General features: G+C 41.9%; 2 protein-coding genes across 2 annotated transcripts; both read left to right on the forward strand.

Moving 5' to 3' along the window:
• Positions 1-1,262: 1,262 nt before the first annotated feature.
• flz (transmembrane serine protease filzig) lies at positions 1,263-13,806 on the forward strand. The gene is made up of 8 exons (XM_034322600.2): positions 1,263-2,163; positions 6,796-6,883; positions 8,928-11,371; positions 11,450-11,888; positions 12,248-12,434; positions 12,508-12,773; positions 12,856-13,010; positions 13,120-13,806. Exons 2-8 carry the CDS (start codon positions 6,796-6,798, stop codon positions 13,279-13,281), a joined length of 3,741 nt encoding a protein of 1,246 aa, XP_034178491.2. The 5' UTR covers positions 1,263-2,163; the 3' UTR covers positions 13,282-13,806.
• Positions 13,807-15,179: 1,373 nt separating this feature from the next.
• On the forward strand, positions 15,180-19,936 carry spab (space blanket). Its single transcript, XM_034322300.2, has 6 exons — positions 15,180-15,324; positions 15,800-15,997; positions 16,481-16,610; positions 16,928-17,077; positions 17,597-17,685; positions 17,763-19,936. Exons 2-6 carry the CDS (start codon positions 15,836-15,838, stop codon positions 17,904-17,906), a joined length of 675 nt encoding a protein of 224 aa, XP_034178191.1. The 5' UTR covers positions 15,180-15,324; positions 15,800-15,835; the 3' UTR covers positions 17,907-19,936.
• Positions 19,937-22,158: the final 2,222 nt, after the last annotated feature.

Genomic DNA, 22,158 nt, shown 5'->3' on the forward strand with positions numbered 1-22,158 from the left:
TAAAGTGGTAAATTATACAGATGTTTTTTCCTCCGATTGCAACCCGTACCGATTATTAAGCGTTCGATTCTGCCCGGCTGCAAAAGAAAGTTGCTGATCACTGTTCTAGATAATTATGCACGGGAAATTGGTTGACAGGTGTTGTTGATATTTCAACGAGACTATGTTAGTTTTCATGCTCGATTGGTGCCTCGCGAAGACAGCGTGTCTAAATTGAAATTATATTTTACAGCACGATGTTTAAGGTTCGCGTAGAGTAAAAAGTTAGAAAGTTTCTCTGCGTCTGTCATCCTCTGATATCTTGTATCCGACGTTTCTATGTTATAATTGGTTAATTTCAGGACAGTAGTATGTTCACGATTCGATTCGTCATAAGTAGTTGACATAGATTGACGTTCTGACTCCGAAATGAAGTGAAATTCGATCGATTGAGATTCTTTGCCGACTTGTACCTCTATTTTTTCGATGTCGATTTTCTTTTTGTTCTAGATACACCGGTAAAATTCGTCTACGTTTCGCATAAATCGTCGCCAAACTAGTGAAACGATAATTTAGAAATTTCGTCCGGAAGGTCGACGACGCACGGTACTATTTCTAATGTCACTTAGATTCTTTGCTTTCAGATAGAATTTGGACTTGGAAACTTTTTCCTCGGTCTTCAGGGTTTTCCTGATATACCAAAAATCCGTCCGGCCGGTTCTCCATTCGTCCAACAGCAGCATATCTTTACCTCATCAAATGTAAGACAAAGTACACTTTATCCTCTTTGGTTTTCTTCCAACAGAAATTTTCTATTTGCTATAAATACTTGAACGAGAGAAACCAGCTATCTCAATGTTTACCCGTGCAAACATTAAGTTATCTTCGGAATCAATGGCCCACAACTTTTGCAATCACGATTCGTCCCTGTCAGAGACTCTGATTCATAAACACTCCAGATTTTTGAAACATCTCTATTTTATATCTTAGAGTTTAATGATCCATAATCAAACAGTGTCGTTTCACCCTTTTAGAAGGAGAAACAGCGTGCAATCACTTTTCCATCGAATCTAATCATCATCGGGTCGCATTCTTAACCCGGCGACCTATCTGCAGAAGCATCGTGGCTCGTAATTCAGTGTTCCTTCCGTGAAATTGTTCTCGTCAACGGGTAAGCGAGCGGAGGCTGAACGGATCGCGATACGTTTCCTGAATGGACAGATAGAGAAGCGAGGAGGCGGCGGCGGCGACGACGATGCCGATGAGTAGGACAGTGTGTCGCTGTCGTGCGCGTTGGGCCTCGTTCTTCTCCACGTGACCTGGTCACTGGCCCACTTTGATTTCTCCTGGTTTATCCGCTCCTTCTCTTCGTCATCTCTCCTTCTTTCCGTATTATCGTTACCCTCACTTCCCATTCCCTTCCTCGACGTTCCGTTCCCGCTTCGTCGTGTCTACCTTCGAAGAGAGGTCTCCACCTCTCTCTTCGATCGACGATCGGTCTTCATGGTCTTACGTTACCTCCACCATAAACGACCTCCACCACCGGTTCGTTCTTCGACCACCACCATCACCGCGATTCCTGGTCGAAGGCGCCGCTTATGATTTAGCCATGCGATTCCAGCACATGCCGTGGCACGAGGTACAACAGTCAGACAGGTACCATCCAGTTGACTAACCGGATGGACGAACGGTGCGCGGAAGAGATCGTTATTGCTATTAAGATCCCGTGAAAAAAGTTTCGATCGAACGTTGTTTCCAACTAGCAGTGTCCTGCGTCGAGCAATCGGCGAAAACGGCCGGTAGAAACGTTCGAAGATCGGTAAGGATCACAGTGTGTCGTGAATTGGGGACTCAGTGCACGAGTAGTTAGGATCCTTTTGTCGTAGACGAAATTTGGATTCTTCATCGGACGTTCAAAAGCGGCCGGTGTATGAATCGGGAACTAGGTGACGAAAGAAAGGGAAGTGGAAGAAGAAGAAGAGGATAGGTTCAGTGAAGAAGTGCGACACGTTGAGGAACTCGGGTGACAACGTGCGAACTTGATTAAAGACGTTCCCGTGTAACGTTGAGAAAGCTCGTGTTTGCTTCCGGACAACGACCGACGGAGGTTCTATCAAGGATTTCAGACGTTATGAGACGGTTTTAACGAATCGTTTGACGTATCACGGGATAACACGTTGCACGGTAAGCGCTCCTTTCTAACCCTTTGACACTTTATTCTGGGTCTAATATCCAATTAGGCAGAGGATTAATTAATAATCAAATTGCTATCTTCCATTGTTAATATAACAGTAATATCGAAGAATTAACGTGTTTGGTAATGGAAATCCTTCCATCGTCCCGATCACGAATTCGGCCCGCTCGTCTGATTCAAATTAAGGTTCATTAGTATTCCGAAGCAGTTATAAAACTCATTTCCAACAGTGCCCGCCGCCTCCATTAGCCCAGGCTCGATATACTGTTATCTCATCCCGTTTAGACGACAGTCGTACGAATTCGGTCGATTTCGCGAATAAAAATAATATTCTTCCATATAGCCGGCTAAATTTCTCGTTCCGACCCGATGAAACGGAAACGATACAATAAATATTAATGTAGAAAGTCTGTTCTGTGTAGACGAAAAAATGAAGAAAGAAATCGGTCGATTCGAGTCGCGTAGGATCGTTTATCGGAACCAGGACGTGCGATCAGGAATCAGTGCGATCGTACGGAAGGTAATCTGACCGTGGAGGCAGGAGAAAGCTCGGTTTCCGACTTTGGCCCGTAGCAAACGAGGTGATATACATAGAAGATCATTTGGCATGCTCCGCTGCCTCACCGCATCCTTCTTCCTTTTTTTCCTCTTTACCTATTCTCTTTCTTCCTTCACCTCTTCAACATGGATTTTATCCACGCGTCGTTACCTACGCGTTGCAGCTTCTTAAAGTCTCGTTTCGAGATATTTCAATAGTCATGGGTAATTACTTCGCCGTTCCTCTTTTCACGATCTATCGTCAAAGCGCTTGCCCGTAATGAATCTTCCCGTTCCGTCAATGTCAGCTGAAATTTCGTCCTGGATCGCTGTTAAGTTTCACCGGCTAATGAGGGATGAGCCGGCGAATCGATGACGCGGGTAATGACGTTAACCTCGTTCGTGTCGAAAATTGATCGAGCCTGCTCGTTAGAACGCTTTTATGACTCGGAGCTTTCGTTAACGACGGGGATGACCGTGGGTCATCGACGGGCTTCCCTCCAATTCTTCGCCGATCGAACGTGTCGGTAGTCCCGGTTCGAAACGCAAGGAATAAGATTCCTCGCGATGACCCCGAGTCGTGTCACCGACACACGGCTGCGCGTGTGTGTGTATACCTAACTTAGGTATGCCACCGCAGTGGGTAGTGGTAAGTTGGTAACGGTTGTCAGCGAGCAGACGGTTCGTGTCACTCTTTCCAATCGCGTTTGTTGATTTGCCCGTTTAACGCTCATTCACGAACCCTGTCGCTCTACTTTGACGAAACAATATGGATAATTGATTTGTATGGATCGATGGAAAAATTTCTCGTTAACGAGCGGCGTTTTCTTATCGATATTTCCAAATTTCGTGGAATTCCTTTAATTTCACCACTCGAATCACGAAGACGTCGCTTTGTAATGATCGGCTTCGTGACCAGCGTAGATTAGCCGGTTTAATACCTGCACGAATCGTTGGCCTACATTCCGGTACCACTTTTGCACCCTCTTAAAATGCACACGACGCACTGTCCCTTTCAAGTTGCCCCAAATAACTTAGTCGATTTTGACACGTAGCGAGGATAGAAAGTGCTTCCAGTTTAGCCTCGTCCTAACGTTTTCTTCGACTTTTCCTCCGGTTCGATACGGGCCACGGGTAAACTATCACTTTCTGCAATTCGTACGAAGCGAGATGATAGGCTGAACGGTCGTTCGACTCGAACCGTGATGATCGGTTTTGCACGAATGGCCGGGTTTTAAAGCGTTTCAAACGTTCGAGTGAAAGCAGAAAGCGTGTACGATACCGTTGTTTCGTGTTTCTTTACTGCTTTGCCTGTCTGCTCGCATCGGTTCATCGGATCATCCACTATTCGTTACCACGATCCCCAATTTTTTAAAATTCTAAATCACATTGGTACCGAATGGAAATAAATTGAAAAATAGAACAATCCTATTTTTAATGATTGCAATTATGGTTTGGCTGTCCGACTGTAGCAATGATCCATATAATAGCAGTATTTCTACTGCGACAGTCAAAGTATCAAGTCCACAGCGCGTCAGACAATAGAACGATCGAGCTAGTTTTTCTCGGTGACAAAGACGCGGAACAGTTGCAAAAGGTAAACGTTCGTGGTCAGATTTACTCGATTCAATTCCGAGTAAAGAAAGGAAGGCGAAGAGGACAAAGATGACGAGGAAACGTCTGCCCGTTGGCCGGCGAGGCCAACCCAATCAGGTCACCCAGATCCAATAATGAAGAAGAGTCGAACCGTGGGCTTTCTCCGAGGTCCGCGCGTACGTGCAGAATCCTATGCATACCTGTATGCTCCACGCATTCGCGCGAGTTGACGAACGGCCAATGAACGGCGAAGAATTTCGTATCCTACACTTTGACTCCTTACCTTAGGCCATAGAGTCGCGAGATCGTGATCGTGTCCCATGCTTTCGTGCTCATACACCCGGTGTACCCTTCCTGTATGCATCGCGATACGTGTCGTCGTTTGCAGAACCAAACAACTGGAGATCGTTTGTCGTACAGCTGGTTAAACACGAGGGAATAGCTCGAAGCAGAATGGAAAAAATGAGAGATGTAACGGGACAACTCTGCCGGACGAATTTTTATGGTACCTCGGATCTTGGGTGCAACATTTTTCATGTTGTGCAAGAGGATCGAGACGTATACGAGACGTGGTCGTTTTATGGGTATCTTGCTATGAATTCGTAATAGAATTGATGTTTATGGCGAGGGAATTTATAGATAATTTAGCATGAATTACATCGAAAGGGAATGTCCCAGGCTTCGAGAGTTTGCCCTGCAATTTTCACTTATTCGCGATGTCGACACCTGTCGAGTATAATTTTAAAAGAAGACATAAACTTCACTGGGTGATAACAGGGAATCGTGTTTGGATAAACGTGCAGGGGTCTGCGTGCCACGAGCTTTGCTTTCAATTTATTGCCACGGTGTTCCGTTTATCCACGTTATGGTACATGAAACTACTTTTAGCTATCATGAAGATTTATCCTCCGGGACACATTAGCATAGATTCAGAGGAACATGGAACGCAGCTACGTTCCTTGAACCCGAATTCACGAAAAGCAGTCTTTCCAAATCTTTTATTTGAAGAAATTCAAAATAAACTCGGTCGCAGAAGCTTCAGTTTAGATCACAGTTATCTCGCGCGAAGGTGAGGATCGTTAACGATAATTACCTTCGTCTTCTCCTGAAGACGTTTTTATCGCGATCGACGGTGCTTCGAAATCGAGCACCGAGAAAACGGAACAGTTCGAAGGAAAGTGATTTCCGGGTATTACACCTATCTCGTATCGGGCGTGAACGAACGAAAGGGAACGATTGTCACGTTATCAGTCGTTAAATGTTCTCGCAGGAGTTCGCAATTATTCGCGGCGGACAATGAGCATGCTGTAATCGAGCCCGGTAATAGGAAGAAATACTTTCTCCGTGAAATCGAAGCGTTACATCAAACTATTTGTATTTTTAACTTTCTACAATATCTATACTGCTGCGTGTCGCTGATGATTTGCGAGCAACGGAAAACGAATTCAAGGCAGATTTCATTTTTACCGCTTCGACGAATTGTCGCGGCACGTAACTGTGCGTGCACGTAATGACGCATTCCACGATGAAAATAAACGAGAACGACGATGGATAACACGAGAAATTGATAATTGATAGTACCGGTATCTTCCTCCGGTGTCAATTTCCAGGAGTTCTATTAAAAGAATGAATTAGCATAAAATATAAAGAAAATCGAGCGTCGAGAATCAATCAAAATACAAAGCTTCAAGATGATGTGAATTTCTCAGTTCTGGTAAGATTGTGTAATTTCTTTCTTGAAGAAATAAATAACACCGTTCGGAATAATTGGAGAATGAAAGAATAGAATAACCAGGGGGAATTGGTAACTGGGTTACCGGGTGTCTTCTCGAGGCGATCATCTTCTTACTCTTCGTCTTCTATCTCACGGTCCGTTTCAGTAAGATCAGTCCCTTGTATAATTATTTATTCCTCCTTTCTCACATCCATCGCATTACGGCTTCATGCGATAGGTAGAACACCTCGTACTCTACTGGGCTCTCTCTGACTGTTATAACGGGATTTTGGAACACGTAGGGACATCGTGTGCTCACCTTCCAGACACGCGTGTACCCGTGAGCGTGTAAATCTCCTCGTGAGATGAGGAAAACCGAGATGACGAAACAGCATCGCGGTAGTTTGCTCGGTTCATTTGAAGTACCGTTTATCTTTTGTCACCTGCCCGCTATTTCCTCCTTTTAATTGACTCGTTAAGGATTAAAATGATGCTTGAGCTGCTACGTTGAATAATTAAGAAATTCAAGCTATAGGCGTGTACAAATTTCACCCCCTTTCTGAATACTGAATAAAATTATGAAATAAATAACTCCATTGTTTAAGATAATTATAATTATTATCTATGACCTCTTCGCTAATACTCCCGTACCGTTATAAAAGGTAGCAAAGGATATTCAGTGATTAATTCACTCGACAACTGATGTAATTATTAAACAGTTTCTTTTGTGTAATTTATCTTCTTTCAGTATTAATAATAGAATCCTTTGTTGCAGATGGCTATCGGGAAGAATATCCACTTGTTCCTCGTCATCCTTTCTTCGACGTCCGTCATTTCACACTCTCACGTGCCCGAAGCCGCAGGTAACAATCGTGTTGCGTAATAAATTGACAGTTGTAAATAAAGAATGAATTACGATTAAGATACATACGTGCCAGGGATTGTATTCAATTTAAGAAATTATAAAAGAAATTCAAGTTCAACGATCTTTATCTCCAGGAGGCGCGAAAGTGATTAAAAACCGCGTGCTAATTAATCGCCCAATAAACCTAGAAACTTGATGACCATTAAACCTGCTCTAATTAAACAATTCAGCTCAACTAGTTTACAGATATCTTTCTTTTGAAATTCACGAGACTGGTTTGAAAATTCTTTCATAAAATTGCCAAGTATGTGTGTCACTTTGTGTCGATCGAGAACGCTCGAGCGTGCATTCGAAATAAGATTCGAGCCTGTATGAACATGGAATTCGCGACTTTCGAAAGGAAGTGAGACGTAAGTGGAATTCGGTGTCAGTGTTGGCACGTGAAATTCTAAAAAGCCCGATGCTCGGCTCGGGTAAACAGGAGACGATCGTCCTATTCAAACGCGCCCGCTTTTTCAATGACTGCAATTGGAGGGAATGATTATCTGGGAACACGTTCAGCCGGAAAAACACGCGTGGGAAATTGCGTGTTTGTTCGACAGCGTTGACACGCACAATTACGGGATCGCAAACAATTCGCACGAGCCGTGTTTTGCCGGTCAAGATCATCGTCGAACCGTGTTGAATGGCAGTTTCCACGCGATTGAGACTTTTCATTGACCCCCGACATTTTCTTCCTTTCATGACGAAGAAAAGTGTAACGCGCGTTGATAAGTATCGATTCGTTCTACAATAAAGTACTTCATGCGTGTTTGTGTAATTTTAAAGAGTAGATACTCTTTCAACCCTTCTACTAATGAAATCATTCGAAAACAGTCTTATCAGTAAGTTGTTTGTAAATAAGGCTCGTGCGCATCACGTAATGTTCCCTTTCCGAAAAACGAATAATTCAGAAGATAATTGCTTCGTCGGATTAAAATGGAACATTCTGTATAATTAGTCCACAATTCATATTCATAACAAAAATGATTGTGTGCATAGTGAAACTCTGAGCCGTTATCCAAGCAGCACGCAATATTCTAATTACCCTGTGTTCGTGCTACCGTATATTAAACACACAATCGATACGACACGGTTTGTACTATCGTCATCCCTGTAGTTGTTAATTAAAATCCGTTGATTAATGAAATTAAATATCGGTAAAGGTATCAAGTTGCAAGCTCTATCGAGTGCGAATATTTTTATTTATAATCGAGGTAATAATACATAAAAGCAGGAGAAACTTCCATTAAAATAAATTCATAAAATCTATAATGATGAATAAATTGATCGTTGGGTCAGAAGTTCATGACAGGTTGAATCGATATCGTTTCGTGACACGGTTCGATGTTAAACGAAAGTCCGTGAAAAATAAAGAAAAATATCTGGAACGCCGGAAGAATACTGACAAACAGTTCGGCCAATTCACAGAGTAGGTCATTATATCGGTAGTATGTAGGCATATAAGGAGGCACGTGCGAAGCCTACATGCTTGCTCGCCTATATCTTAGTCACCTGAGCATAACCGATCACTTTGTACGTCGACTTCAATACAAGATTTAAGAAAAAGAAAAAAATTTTCGTGATTCCATTCATTTCGTATTCTTCCATCGTTGGAATCCATTGAAAATTTTCGCTCGTCCCCAAAAAATAAGCGTAACAATTGCTCTTACACGCTCGTGACCCACGGTTGAACAACCGATTTCTCTTATAAGTCAAAGAAACAGAATTTGGGACAACTGTTCCTGATTTGCATGTCCGACTAACAGGTCGAATACCAAACGAGTTCACTTAGTTTCGTTTTCGACTCGTTTGTTGAGAACCGTTGTACATTCACCGTCTAATTACTACACCGTGATTAGAATAATTAGAGATACAAGTGTATTGCCAGTTGGCTCGAATTTGAACCGATAGTTAACAAAATTCGAAGCCAATTCCAATGCACTTGCACTCTATCCGTGATCCTCACAGATATTCTAAAACAACTCTTCTTTATTTTACAGGTAGAAGGTTGTTCGGTGGGTACAGGATAGTCCCAAAAGCGTGTCAACCGACGCTTCCAACCCGAGCGAATTCAAACGAGCCAACACTATGCATGTTCAACTACGAGTGTTCACGTAGAAATGGAAAAGTAGTCGGCGCGTGTATGGACGGTTTCCTATTCGGCGCGTGTTGCCAGCTGCCGTCGAAAATCAGCAGCGACGGTGACAAAATTTCATTCACCGATGAACTGTTCAATCTGCACGAAATCGATCACGTCCCAGATATACCGATCCTCTTAAACTCGGATGGCACACCGCTCGGAATGACGATCTCTCAAGACAGCACCGTTAAAACCGAGACGTCCGGGACATCCAATCATCCCAATAACGAAGGAACCACCTACACCAAGATTTCAACGTTCGACGCGCCTTCTAGCACCATAAAAGCACCGTCAACTGGTGCACACCACGAGGACATCGTCGAGAACGCGGAGAAACCTCAATTACCGGCTCAGCCAGACTTAAGTCACCTGGAGGAAGATTTTCAGGCTCTGTTGGGCCAGCAGAACGTGTTGGACGATTTAGCTCTTCCTGGACTGTTGAGTCATTCCGACTCGAACAATGACATTCAGAATCATCAGGACAATTCGGCTGTTAATCCGGTCACCACGCTGCTGAGTCCTGATCAGATACTTCAGATAGCTGATCCAGTGGATCAGTTGCCAGCTTTGTTCTCTCAAGGTTTGGGTCAGAATAACCACAGTTCAGCCGATACCATATTGTTGAACGAGAATGGAACCACACTGAACGAGACGCATAACCCTGACGATTTGTTCAAGCCTACCGCAGAATCCAGCACCGAGGACAGGGTCGTTGAAACTCAGAGCACCACTCAGAGATCAAAAGTAACTGAAGGTGTAATGGAGACGAGGAAACCTTCTTCAGAGACCACTTATCAGGCTAGTTCTACGAGTCAATGGTTGAAGTTCCCTGCATCCTCGGTATCCGACACCATGCTTTCTGATTCTGATGATCACAAGTTTAGTACTTCCTCGATGACGAGATTACCGGTTGTTACCCAGATGTACGCCAACACGCAGAGGCTCACCACCGCTTCCTCCATCCTGGAGACTGCCATGGACAATTTCGAGAAGATCAGCACGGTAGAGGAGAGGGTGTCGACGAAGTACGTGGATGCTCTAAGTTCGAACGATGATAAAACCACCACGCCGATGAGTACTTTAAGCGATAAAAAGGAGGAGTTGATCAGGGTGCCTACTATCACTTATGACACGTCCTCAGGGAACAAGAAGGACGATGATGTAGATAAAGAGGAGCTGGCGATCAATCATATCATATCAATATTGAACGATACGAAACCCGGTGCTGGTACCACTATTCAAACCCCAAATTCGTCCATCAACAAATGGGTCAGCATCGATGAAACCTCGAAGCCATCCCTGGTCAGGATCTCTACAACGAGACCCACGAGTGGACCCTCTTCGACTTTCCCTTACACGTTCTACAAGCCAGGACAATCCTCGAATTATTATAGCTACGAAACAGTGCCCACTGAAACGACCTACTCTTCCTATCCAACTTCAAATTCGTATTCTTCAAGGCCGTCGACTCAGTCGACCTTCTCCAGTTATTCCACCAAGACGACCACGAATCCTCCTGCTCCTACTGTGATAGTTCTAGGTCCACTCAACACCGAGTACACCACCGAAATCGCCCAGAAGATCATCACCAAGAAACCAGTGACTGATTCCGTCAGACCTACCTCGTCCTTCAGACCTACCTCGGGACCCTTCAGACCTCTCACCACCAGAAAGCCCAGCGTCTCTACCACCATAACCCACAACATCAGCACGGTGATTTCGAACGTGGCCACGAATAACGTCGTCTCGACCAGTTTCTTCAGCGTTAATTTAAAGGACGGGACCACTTCGAAGCCAACGGTGAGCAACAACCTCAGCACAGAGGCTGCTGTCTTAGAGAATGATACTGAACAGAATTCTGAGAAGATATCGACGAAGAGACCTAACGTTTGGACCACTTCTTCTTGGTCCAGTAAACCAAGCTTCTATTTGAAACCATCGACGCCATCGGACGAGAACATGACACCTGTCGATACTATAGTCTTCAAAGAACCTGTCGTTTCGACCACAATCAATTTCAAGGCGACCACGTCGGTGCCTCATTGTGACGAAGAGACAGCAGCACCAGATGACTTGATCAACTTCCCACCTGTTCGAAACCCGAACTTTAATACCTCGACGCCCATCGTTCAACACGAGAAACCGACCATCGTGGAGACTTTCAATAATACAGGCTATCCCGATATCGAGATTATCAGCGAGAATGATATTCCAACACCCACCTTCATCGAGGATGATGTCTTGAATAATAAAGTCGATACCTTTGTGAATAAGATTGTTCAATCGCTACAAGGCAATTTTCAGGTAGAATTATTTTTTATATTACAAATTAATTGCGTTTCTTATATATAATTAATATACTAATCTTATAAATATTTTCAGGATCTCAAAGATATCGTGTACAATCGTGTCAACGCGACCACGGCTGCTCCATCCACGGTGACAAAGAGACCAGCGACCACCACGAGGAAACCCGTGCGAAGACCAGCGACTACTGCGAAGCCTTCGTACACGACGACGAAGAAACCAGCCACCACGAAGAGGCCAGTTAGTCGTCCAACATCCTCCAGGCCGTCGGTGTCGGAGAAACCAGTTCGTCCGACGAAACCGACTACTGCGAAACCGAAACCGACCACGGTGTCCAGTGCGACCACGAGGAGACCCCAGGTTACAACGAAACGTACGAAACCGACTAGAAGACCCACTACAACGCCAGCGATAAGCACCGAAGCGATAGTCGCTGACGAAGACAGCAGCATTTCGAACAACATCGAAACTACCACTACCCCACAGATCACATCGTCGAACGATTTTCGTTCACGTGAGTATTTGCACCTTCCATGATTTTCAATTTTCAGATTTTCATGGTTCCAATTGTTTTAATAAAGTTACTGTGATATAAGGGTCGATACTTGTGCTTGATTTAAATTTTATAAATGTAGTGTAAGGACAAATATTTCTAATCCAAATCCCAAATTCCATAAGCCTTCAATGTCTATTTCATTTGGTTTCTTGGAATTATCGCATGATTGTATTTCCTCAACGTTGTTTATTTATTAATCATGTATACATTTATTTTATTTTAGAATAAAAGACAGAAAAAAATATGTGGTTTTTGTGTTGTCCATTGCAATCACTCGCTTCTTGCTCGATTGTAACAGGGTGATTAACATTTTGCAGAATGCGGTATAAGACCTCTGATTAAGTCAGGTAGAATCGTCGGTGGTAAAGCAGCGACTTTTGGCGAATGGCCGTGGCAGGTTTTGGTTCGCGAGGCCACTTGGCTTGGTCTTTTCACGAAGAATAAATGCGGAGGTGTTTTGATCACTGATAAATACGTCATCACTGCAGCTCATTGTCAACCAGGGTAAATAACAGTCTTCGATTTACATTCTATTCAAGTCAGACCTGGAGTAAATATCTGGACGAATTTTCTGCAGATTTTTGGCAACTTTAGTAGCTGTTTTCGGAGAGTTCGATTTGTCAGGTGAATTGGAATCGAAACGCAGTGTGACCAGGAACGTTAGACGAGTTATAGTGAATAGAGGCTACAATCCAACGACTTTTGAAAGCGATCTGGCTCTTTTGGAACTGGAATCGCCGATACAATTCGACGTTCACATCGTGCCCATTTGCATGCCCGATGATGGTATAGATTTTACTGGTAGAATGGCCACGGTTACCGGTTGGGGACGATTGAAATACAGTGAGTACATCTGATTCTGGTAGTCATAATCTCACCAGTTTGTACAAATAATCCCAAGTTTTTCGTTTTGAATAATTTACAGATGGCGGAGTACCTTCCGTTCTGCAAGAAGTCCAAGTGCCCATAATAAAGAATTCCGTGTGTCAAGAGATGTTCCAGACTGGTGGACATTCCAAGCTGATTCTCGACAGTTTCTTGTGCGCTGGTTACGCCACTGGCCAGAAAGACTCTTGCGAGGTATTTTTTTGCGTAATCTGATGTACCACTGGAAACCATCAACTTCCCGTATCATTCGTTTCTTTCGTAAATTCGCAACGGTATCGCATTGTTGGATTGACGTTTTTAGGGTGACAGCGGTGGACCATTGGTGATGCAACGACCCGATGGAAGATGGTTCTTGGTGGGCACCGTGTCTCACGGAATAACCTGTGCCGCGCCCTATCTTCCAGGTGTCTATATGAGGACGACTTACTTCAAACCTTGGCTGCACAGCATCACCGGGGTCTGAGGACCAGGAAATCCATTGATTTTCTGGACACTTGATGGGCACTGACGATTCCGTGCCACCTGTATAAATGTACAAAGGAAGACTAATTTATTTCCTTCGGACTAGATTGAGGAATACCAGTTAAGAGATATTAGAACTAAACGAACACGAATACGTTTCATTATAGTATCGGGTCATCTCATCTCAGGGTCCATATTCCATTCTTCAGACCATCTTTGTTAATTGAAAAAATTGAAAAACTAATACTTTATTCGATATGAATCATGACATTATTTATAGGGTGATCTGGTACTTGCGATTTCGAATAACCTCTGTTTAATTATATTTGAAGAATGTTGAACAGTGAAATTTTGTTGTTGTTGAACAGACATTGTTTTTCAAGAAGCAATCGAGTATTTAATCTGTATCCATCGAACGTGTTGTGTGTTCCCTGTATGTACATATACGTGTTTCACGTACTATACGTATAGAACTACGAGCCTTATTTATTTCGTTGTTAGCTGTTATTTATTAAACTCATTTTTATACGAGATAACAATGTTTTACTTTTCAGCCTTACCACCCTAATCAACTAGACTCTAGCCTAGTTAAAAACATTTTTACGTTTCACGCGAAGACAAACTTATCAATCAAGATTAAAACTCTTCGAATTTCACTGTACCAGCAGTACTGCGATAATCAACCTCCCGTGCGTGTTAATGTTAATAAGTTTAATCGTGGATGAAGTTTTCTTGGAAGTTTAAAACCTGTTACGTTGATCAACACGCGACAGTTAATCCTAAGTAGTACAGGTACACGATAAAAGTGTACAATGTGTTTGTTCGTCAGGTGGAGAAGTCACTCAAGAATAATGAATAAATATGTTCAACTCTGGTGAGTAATCCGACGGAACATAAAGCGTAATACGAACGAAATACATACAGGGGTGACTTCATCCCTTTAATTTTACTTGAAGGATAGTGTAGATCTTGATTCTTGGAAGAATAGAAAATTGCACAAACCGTGATTTGTTGCATATTATAAAAATAACTTGTACATGCAACGTAAGCAATGTACTTTGGCATTTCCATAAACAGGTGATCGTTTATGCGGTTCAAACATGTTTACAGAAATCTTCAGAAAATACCTGTTCCTAAAGTTATTGCGAACAATTTGTCGAAATGAAATTTAACAGAATAACGAGCACCCTCTTTACTGCGAAATGTACACGCAAGTGTATTATTAATGAATCTCCTACAGAAGAAATATATAGAGCAGGATCGACCGCCAGGTAGAGCATCAGGACACGTCGGATCAATATGTTCAAGAGAGACCGAAACAACGGCGATCTACTTGGAACAACGAGGAAAGAGCTAAACACCTACACGAAAGTGTGCCCAGTGAATGGCGCTGTTCTATCCTTCGCTGGGGTGCGATCGCAATTTTTCCTTTACCCTTAAACGAAAATTATTAACCATTAAAGTACCATTTGCACAAACAAGAACTTACGACTACGAGTTTAATCAAGCTTGTAAACAATTTTGCGATTTCACACGATATTTGCACTTCTCTGAACAACAAAACGATCCTGGCTATGTACCATTTCCATCCGCGATTGCAAATTTACAAATCAAACAAAATCTCTCTGGCAGGAAGATTCAAAGCAAACAAACGGTACCACCTCCCCTCGTTAATTCAACAATCTGTATATATTCATATTTTAATAATGAAATGAAATATGAAGATGTTTCTTTTCATATTTGTTTCCGTGTTATGAATAACACATAAAAGAATGAAAAATCTGAATGAAGAAAATGTCACCTAGGTCGTGTGCGTAAAAAGCTCGGCTGTCGCGCTTGCGCCGATGTTTGTACGAGCTTGTACAAGGGAAACCGGAACGACGTAAGAGTATAGATTGCCAATGCTAGCGGAGCTTGGATTCAGTCCTCCGGCAAACTCCATCGAGGACTTGTTGATCCCGTGAGCAAGCACGAAACGCAGCTGATCCTTCCTGGTTGACCTACCAAGAAACACCGGGCAAGAATTAGAGTGACTAGGAATCTCGTGAGTTCAATAATTATTTTTTCATTTCTATTTCTACCACTCTCATCAATTATCAAATTATTAGCACATTCCTTGTTGCATAATTTCGAATCATTCATTGACGATGGGTGAAAAAGGTATGGCACACTTTCGCGCAATCAATTTATTGCAAGGGTAGTTATTTTATTTTTAATCTTTTATGATCTAAAAGCGCCTTCTAAGCTGAGGTTTAATTAACCCTCGGCGACAGGTCGCTGAGACGGCGATAAATTTAATTTAATTTTAGACTCCTTCAGATGACAGCAATTAGCGTAGTAAAAGATATTCAGAATTAATTTTTTCATATAATTTGCTATCTCAAATTATTAGTGTGATCTTATATTATTCAAAATTGTCTTCGTTCTTAATTATTTTAATTTAATTGAACTCGTAGTAGAACAACGTGTTAATTATCGTTGGCTCGAAGTAACGATTGGAAATCTTACTTAAATTTCAGAGGTTTAGGAAACAGCAGCCTTTAACGCGACCAAAGATGCACACGTGTTTTGCAGTGACCGTTGTCGTTTTAGCGATCACGGTACACTTTGGTGTCGAAGGATGGGGTGGTTTGTTTAATCGTTTCAGCCCGGAAATGCTGTCGAATCTTGGCTACGGAAGTCACGGTGACTACATGAGCAAAACGGGACTGTATCAGGTTAGTATCGTTCTTTTCATTTCATAACTAGCTCCAACTTCTTCTGATTTCTTAACAAAAATAGCTGGCTGCAATTTTGCTGCAGTAGAGTCGGCACACGATCGATAACATTATTCCCGCGTAACTGTATCCACTTACGTGCCAACCGCTTGCAATCCTCGCGAGAGAAGTGTCATTAAATTTGCTTTGCCGTCGGCAAAGAATCAAATGAAAATTGTTAGCTGCTCGTTAAACGATCCCTCGAGTTCTCTATTCAAATACAAGAGGGAAGGTTTTTAGACCGTCGCCGTTGACCCGAATGCGTCTAAGGGTTGTGCATAATTCATTCGTAACACGTAAATCATTCGTAGACGTGTACGGGTGTAAGAGTCAATTTACGACAAGCAAAGACACGACCTGCTCCACTTTTCTTTCTGCCACGCGATATTTTAATCGCGTGTCCGTTTGTTACCGGGAATTCTCTAACTTCCGTTTTCATTCAAGCGACCATTGTCGGCTGGATATGGGAATTCTTATGGAGAATCGTTAGAAGACGTGGTGCCGTGCTTCGAGAGAAGATGCACCGCTAACGAGCACTGTTGTCAGGGCTCTATCTGCGTGAACGTTGATGGAGGTAATTTTTACTCCTTTTTTTTATATGATCCACCCCATATAAAAATCCTAGTTACGTCAATATTTCCCTGTACACCTAAGTGCAACGTAGGAATCTCTTGATTAACACTTTCCATCCGATTTGGGATGCGTGACAGCTGTTACGCTGATTTTAACCGAGATTAGAGGTAGAAACTTGCTGTCACTTGCTCTGGGTCTTGGAAACACTTAAGAAAATTCTTCAGAAAGCCATGGAGTGTTAGGAGAGTTGGGGTAGTCAGAGAGAGCCTACGTTGCACACCTCGAACTCTAATAACACTTACTTTTTTTCTGTTCCAGCAATGGGTCATTGCGTGTACGACTTGGGACAGAAACAGGGTGAATTATGCAGGAATGACAACGACTGCGAAACTGGACTGATGTGTGCCGAGATAGCCGGTAGCGAAACTCGTTCCTGTCAACCACCGGTCACTGCTAATAAACTGTATAGTAAGTATTAATAACAGGTCTATTACCAAAGGTTTTAAAGCGGACTAGGTATTAAGGCATTAGCCTTTGTTCTTTTGATATTATTCAGGGGTGGTTTTAGACACCTTTAGACCCTTGATTCTTTTGAATATCCTTTGCATAAATTTTATTAGAAACTTGGTATAATAGAAAAATATTAGCATGTAATCGGCCCTTGATGGGTAATTAAGATACTGTGGTAACCATAAGGGTAAAGGAACATAGGGGTGATCGATAAAGGTCAACTGGAAAACGATTACGTCAGAGCGATAAGCTTTTACGTAAGTCGTTTGCTTATAACTTTTAAAACATTGTACTATAATAAAAGAGAATCTAATTAATTTAAAATGCCAAAAATATTGAGCAAGCCTTCTTTTCATATTTCCTAATATTATGTCATCGCACACTTTAAAATGGTACCAGCAGCGCCATCTAATGATGCCCATGCAATCAGAAAACAAAAAGTTGCTTTCTCCAAATTCAAAACGAAAATTGTTCTAGATGAGGAGTGCAACATGTCTGGGGAATGCGATGTCACTCGTGGTTTGTGCTGCCAGCTTCAAAGACGTCATCGACAAACGCCAAGAAAGGTACCTTTTCTTTTCTAATGAATTCATCTAATTTTATGGTTGACTTAATTGCTGAAGAGGTTCTAATTTTCTGTTAGGTTTGTGCATATTTTAAAGATCCTCTGGTATGTATTGGACCAGTCGCGATGGACCAGATGAAGTCCGTTGTGCAGTACACTTCCGGTGAGAAGCGTATCACCGGACAGGGAAATCGACTTTTCAAACGAGTTCCTTTCGCCTAAGAATTTCACACGAATCGAAGAGAACGGGAGGAGTGTCTACATTAATTAAATTCTGTCCTCATTATTGAAAGTAAAATCCAATCTAAGTCTTTCGAAGTTCTCCTGATCCCAGATTCTTCTCTGCCACCGTAAACATTTCATAATTTTCATCATTGCGAGAGTGGTAGGAGAATCTGGAAACAACGTAAACGCGCCTTCCAAATCATTTTTCTTTAAATATTACGACTGACAAACACATATCATAATCATAAGGTAACATATCAATGAGAAGATTTATGTACGCAGAGGCTAATATTAATAATTATTAACAAACAACGTGTACAGGGTATACTTCAAGAAGAAATAAGAAAGTATATCATTCTTTTCATTCCTTGAATGTTGTTTTTGAGAAAATTAGAGTTTTAAAAATTGAATAGGAATTGAATAAATAAAAAATAGATAACGATAGAAGTAGAAAAGATAGATAAATGAATCTCTATTTCTCATAAACCGAAATGATTAGAAAATTTAATTTCTTTATTGGTTTACTTCGACATAATTATTTTGCAGTAAATATGCGACTGAAGAAATAAATTTTTTGCCCTGTACACGAGCAAAACTTTTCCTGAATTTATTCTTAAGACTTCTACTCGAATTACTCAAACGCACACGGAACAAGATTCTCATTCTTTTGTTTCTCAGAGAAACATCATTCTTGTTATCAGTAGTAGTGGAAAGAAATTGATGATTAGAACGACATTATATATTAATAAGATCAATGTTTCGAATTTAATTGGAGAAAAAACACTTTAAACAAGCTTCGTCGGTGTCTAACAAACGTAACTTAATATGCATCGTGTCGTGAGGTTTAAAAGTATTTTAATTACATATCAATGAAATTTCTGCTTATCGTAATATATATTCCAAAAAATAATTGAAAGTATACGGTGTGTACGTAGACACATTAAGTAGCAAATGATTTCTTTCTATACGTGAGAATCGCACAATTAAAACGCTTACCGCGTGAATCATTCGATCGAATACCAGTAATTGATTCGCTTTTAAGCGTTACGTTAATTAGTAATATAATTAAAAGAATCTTTCTATGTGTGAGAATCGTTACGTTAAATGGTAATTAGAAAAAAAAGAGTTACGTGAATAATCATGATCGTGAAGATGAAACACACGAACGAAACAAATGTTGAAAACATTTTCCGATGCGTAAAGTACCTGCTGCGAAAAATTTTTGGACAAGAAAAGCTCGCTTCTATGCCATTGGTGCTAGTCATCGAGTGTCCAAAACACACACAAAATAAAGAGAGTAATATATTTCTAGTTACACGTTATTAATATTATTACTTCCAACGTTGACCTGTTTATCTAATAAGGGGAAACTCGTAACATATCATGCCTAATCCATTAAGGGAATCTTAAATGTGACATGTTACTACAAGATATATATCTAACTGAAATTATATTTTTATCTTTCGATCGATATGTATACTTAAATGCTATATATACACATATTTACATAGTATTCATATATTTTCCGGATGCGTATATCTCTATATAAAATAATGTTACTACCCTCTGATGCGTCGTGCGTCGTCTCTAAGGGTTTATCGATTAGATGATCTTTATTTCAAAAGAAATGATTTGTATTAATTGTATCAATTGTCACTTTACTCCTTGCCTCTTTGTACTAACATTTTCGTCTCGAATAATTTATAACGATAGTTGCTTTTAGTCCTCGAATCCTACTGTTAATTTGTAAACCAAAGAGACGAGAATGAGTCAATGAACTGAAACTAATACATATCATAGGATAAGTAAATTTCCCGAAGGAAGATTTGGAAAACTTTTTTCCATCTATTGTTTAAACGTACGACTCATTAGGGGACTACAGCCGTTTCCGGCTCGAGTCAAAAGTACCTCTGTCAAATGAATTAATTCCAGCATAATTATATATGTGTAACTACGTATATGTAATGTTTAAAATTATACTACAGAGTTGAAAATAGTTTAATGTGAAATAAATTGTGATGCATACGAAACAGTTAATTCTGCTTTTCCCATTCTTTTTGTAAATAACCCTTCATTTGGTTTATTATATTTCTGCGTCCCTCATATCTATGCATCTCTTACATGTCGGACCTTTCTGAATACTTACCTTATCTTACTTACCTTACCTTTTTGAATTTTTTACGTCCCTGCATCTCTTACATTCCGTTTTTTTTTTTTTTTTTTTTATTTTAACGTGGTGGAAATCTTCAGAAAGACACCTCCAGCCCCTCTGGGGAGGGGCCAGAGGTAGTGTGGGATTTTTACCCACTAAAACCACCACGGTGGCCTGCACTGGGGCTATAGGGAGGGCTCCGGGATCTTTTACGAACACACCGGCACCCCCGCGCCCCTGACCGCCCCAGCAAAGCTCCGCCGACATCGGGGGCCACACCCGATGCCGGCACTCCTCGGGCCGCGTGCAGTGGAGACCAGAGCCCCAGCCCCGGCTTCCTGCGACCCTTTGGCCCCGCTTATCCCTTACATCCCTGTTTTCTTTACAACCCTGCATCCCTTACATCTCTACATCCTTTACACATTCCTTATATTCCAACAACCCTTATATCCCTGCATCTCTTATATCCCTGCATCTCCCACATCCCTGCATCACCATCCTTATACTCCTTGTCATCCGTATCGCCCACATGTCCACATCCTTTATATGTCTGCAACCCACACACATCTCTTAAAATCGTGCAAAATTTAGTTCCAATTTTGTCCACCAGAGGGCGCTAAAGTTATTCGTGTTTTAGTTCCTTTTTTCGCCAGTAGAGGGCGCTGTATTTTCGGGAAAATATTAGTTCCAATTTGGTCCGCCAGATGGCGCTAAATTTATTCGTACTTTAGTTCCTTTTTCGCCGCTAGAGGGCGCTGTATTTTCGGGAAAATATTAGTTCCAATTTTGTCCACTAGATGGCGCTAAATTTATTCGTACTTTAGTTCCTTTTCGAGCCGCTAGAGGGCGCTGTATTTTCGAGAAAATATTAGTTCCAAGTTTGTCCACCAGAGGGAGCTAAATTTATTCGTACTTTAGTTCCTTTTCGAGCCGCTAGAGGGCGCTGTATTTTCGAGAAAATATTAGTTCCAAGTTTGTCCACCAGAGGGCGCTAAATTGATTCGTACTTTAGTTCCTTTTCGAGCCGCTAGATGGCGCTGTTACAAACGCCGAAAGCGTAATTTCGAGGATGTAAGTGTTAAAGGGATGAAAGGCACCGCAGAATGTAGGGAATAGAGTGTTTGTGGGATGCAGGGCTATAAGGGAAGCAGGTTTGTAAGAGGGCAGACATTTAAGAGACAGGGAGATGTAAGGGATTCAAGGGTGTAAGGGATTGAAACGTGTAAAGGATGCAAGGATATAAAGAAACCACGGATGTAAAGGGTACAGTGATATAAGGAGCGCTTGGATGAAATAATGCAGGGCGATAAGGGGTGTAGAGATATAAAGAAATCAGGGATATAAAGGATGCACATGGGAGTAATAATCAACACGTTCGTCCGCCTAATTAGTTTATTCAATACTCTAAGAAGATAAATACAGCAAATTAAAAGAACACAGAAAATAAAATAAAGGTATATGTATGTTTAGAAAGTAGATCTACGCCCCTTGGCGCATACCGAATGTCAATATGCAGAGTATCAACCGGGCTTCGGGGTCCTTAACACCTAAAGATGATTTTAAGTCGATGCGCAGAGAGAGTCACCGAGGTCCCTGATACCCCAAGTGATAATTTGTCAGCGTGCAGAGAAAGTCGCTGGGGTCCCAGACACCCCAAAACGATATTAGAACGGTGCTTAGAGAGTCGCCGGGGTCCCAGACACCCCAAGATGTATTCGTGACGGCGCGCAGAAAGAGTCACCGGCGTCCCTGACACTCCAAGTGATAATTTGTCGGTGCGCAGAGAATGTCGCTGGGGTCCCAGACACCCCAAAACGATATTAGAACGGTGCATAGAGAGTCAGCGGGGTCCCTGATACCCCGAGAGGACTTTTGTACGCGTACAGAGAGTCATTGGGGTCCCAGGCACCGCAAGATGTATTCGGTCGGCGCGCAGAAAGAGTCACCGGGGTCCCAGACACCCCAAGTGATAATTTGTCGGTGCGCAGAGAATGTCGCTGGGGTTCCAGACACCCCAAAACGATATTAGAACGGTGCTTAGAGAGTCAGCGGGGTCCCTGATACCCCGAGAGAACTTTTGTACGCGCACACAGAGTC

Source organism: Osmia lignaria, chromosome 4 (assembly GCF_051020975.1).
Source record: "Osmia lignaria lignaria isolate PbOS001 chromosome 4, iyOsmLign1, whole genome shotgun sequence".
Classification (NCBI taxonomy): Eukaryota; Metazoa; Arthropoda; class Insecta; order Hymenoptera; family Megachilidae; genus Osmia; species Osmia lignaria.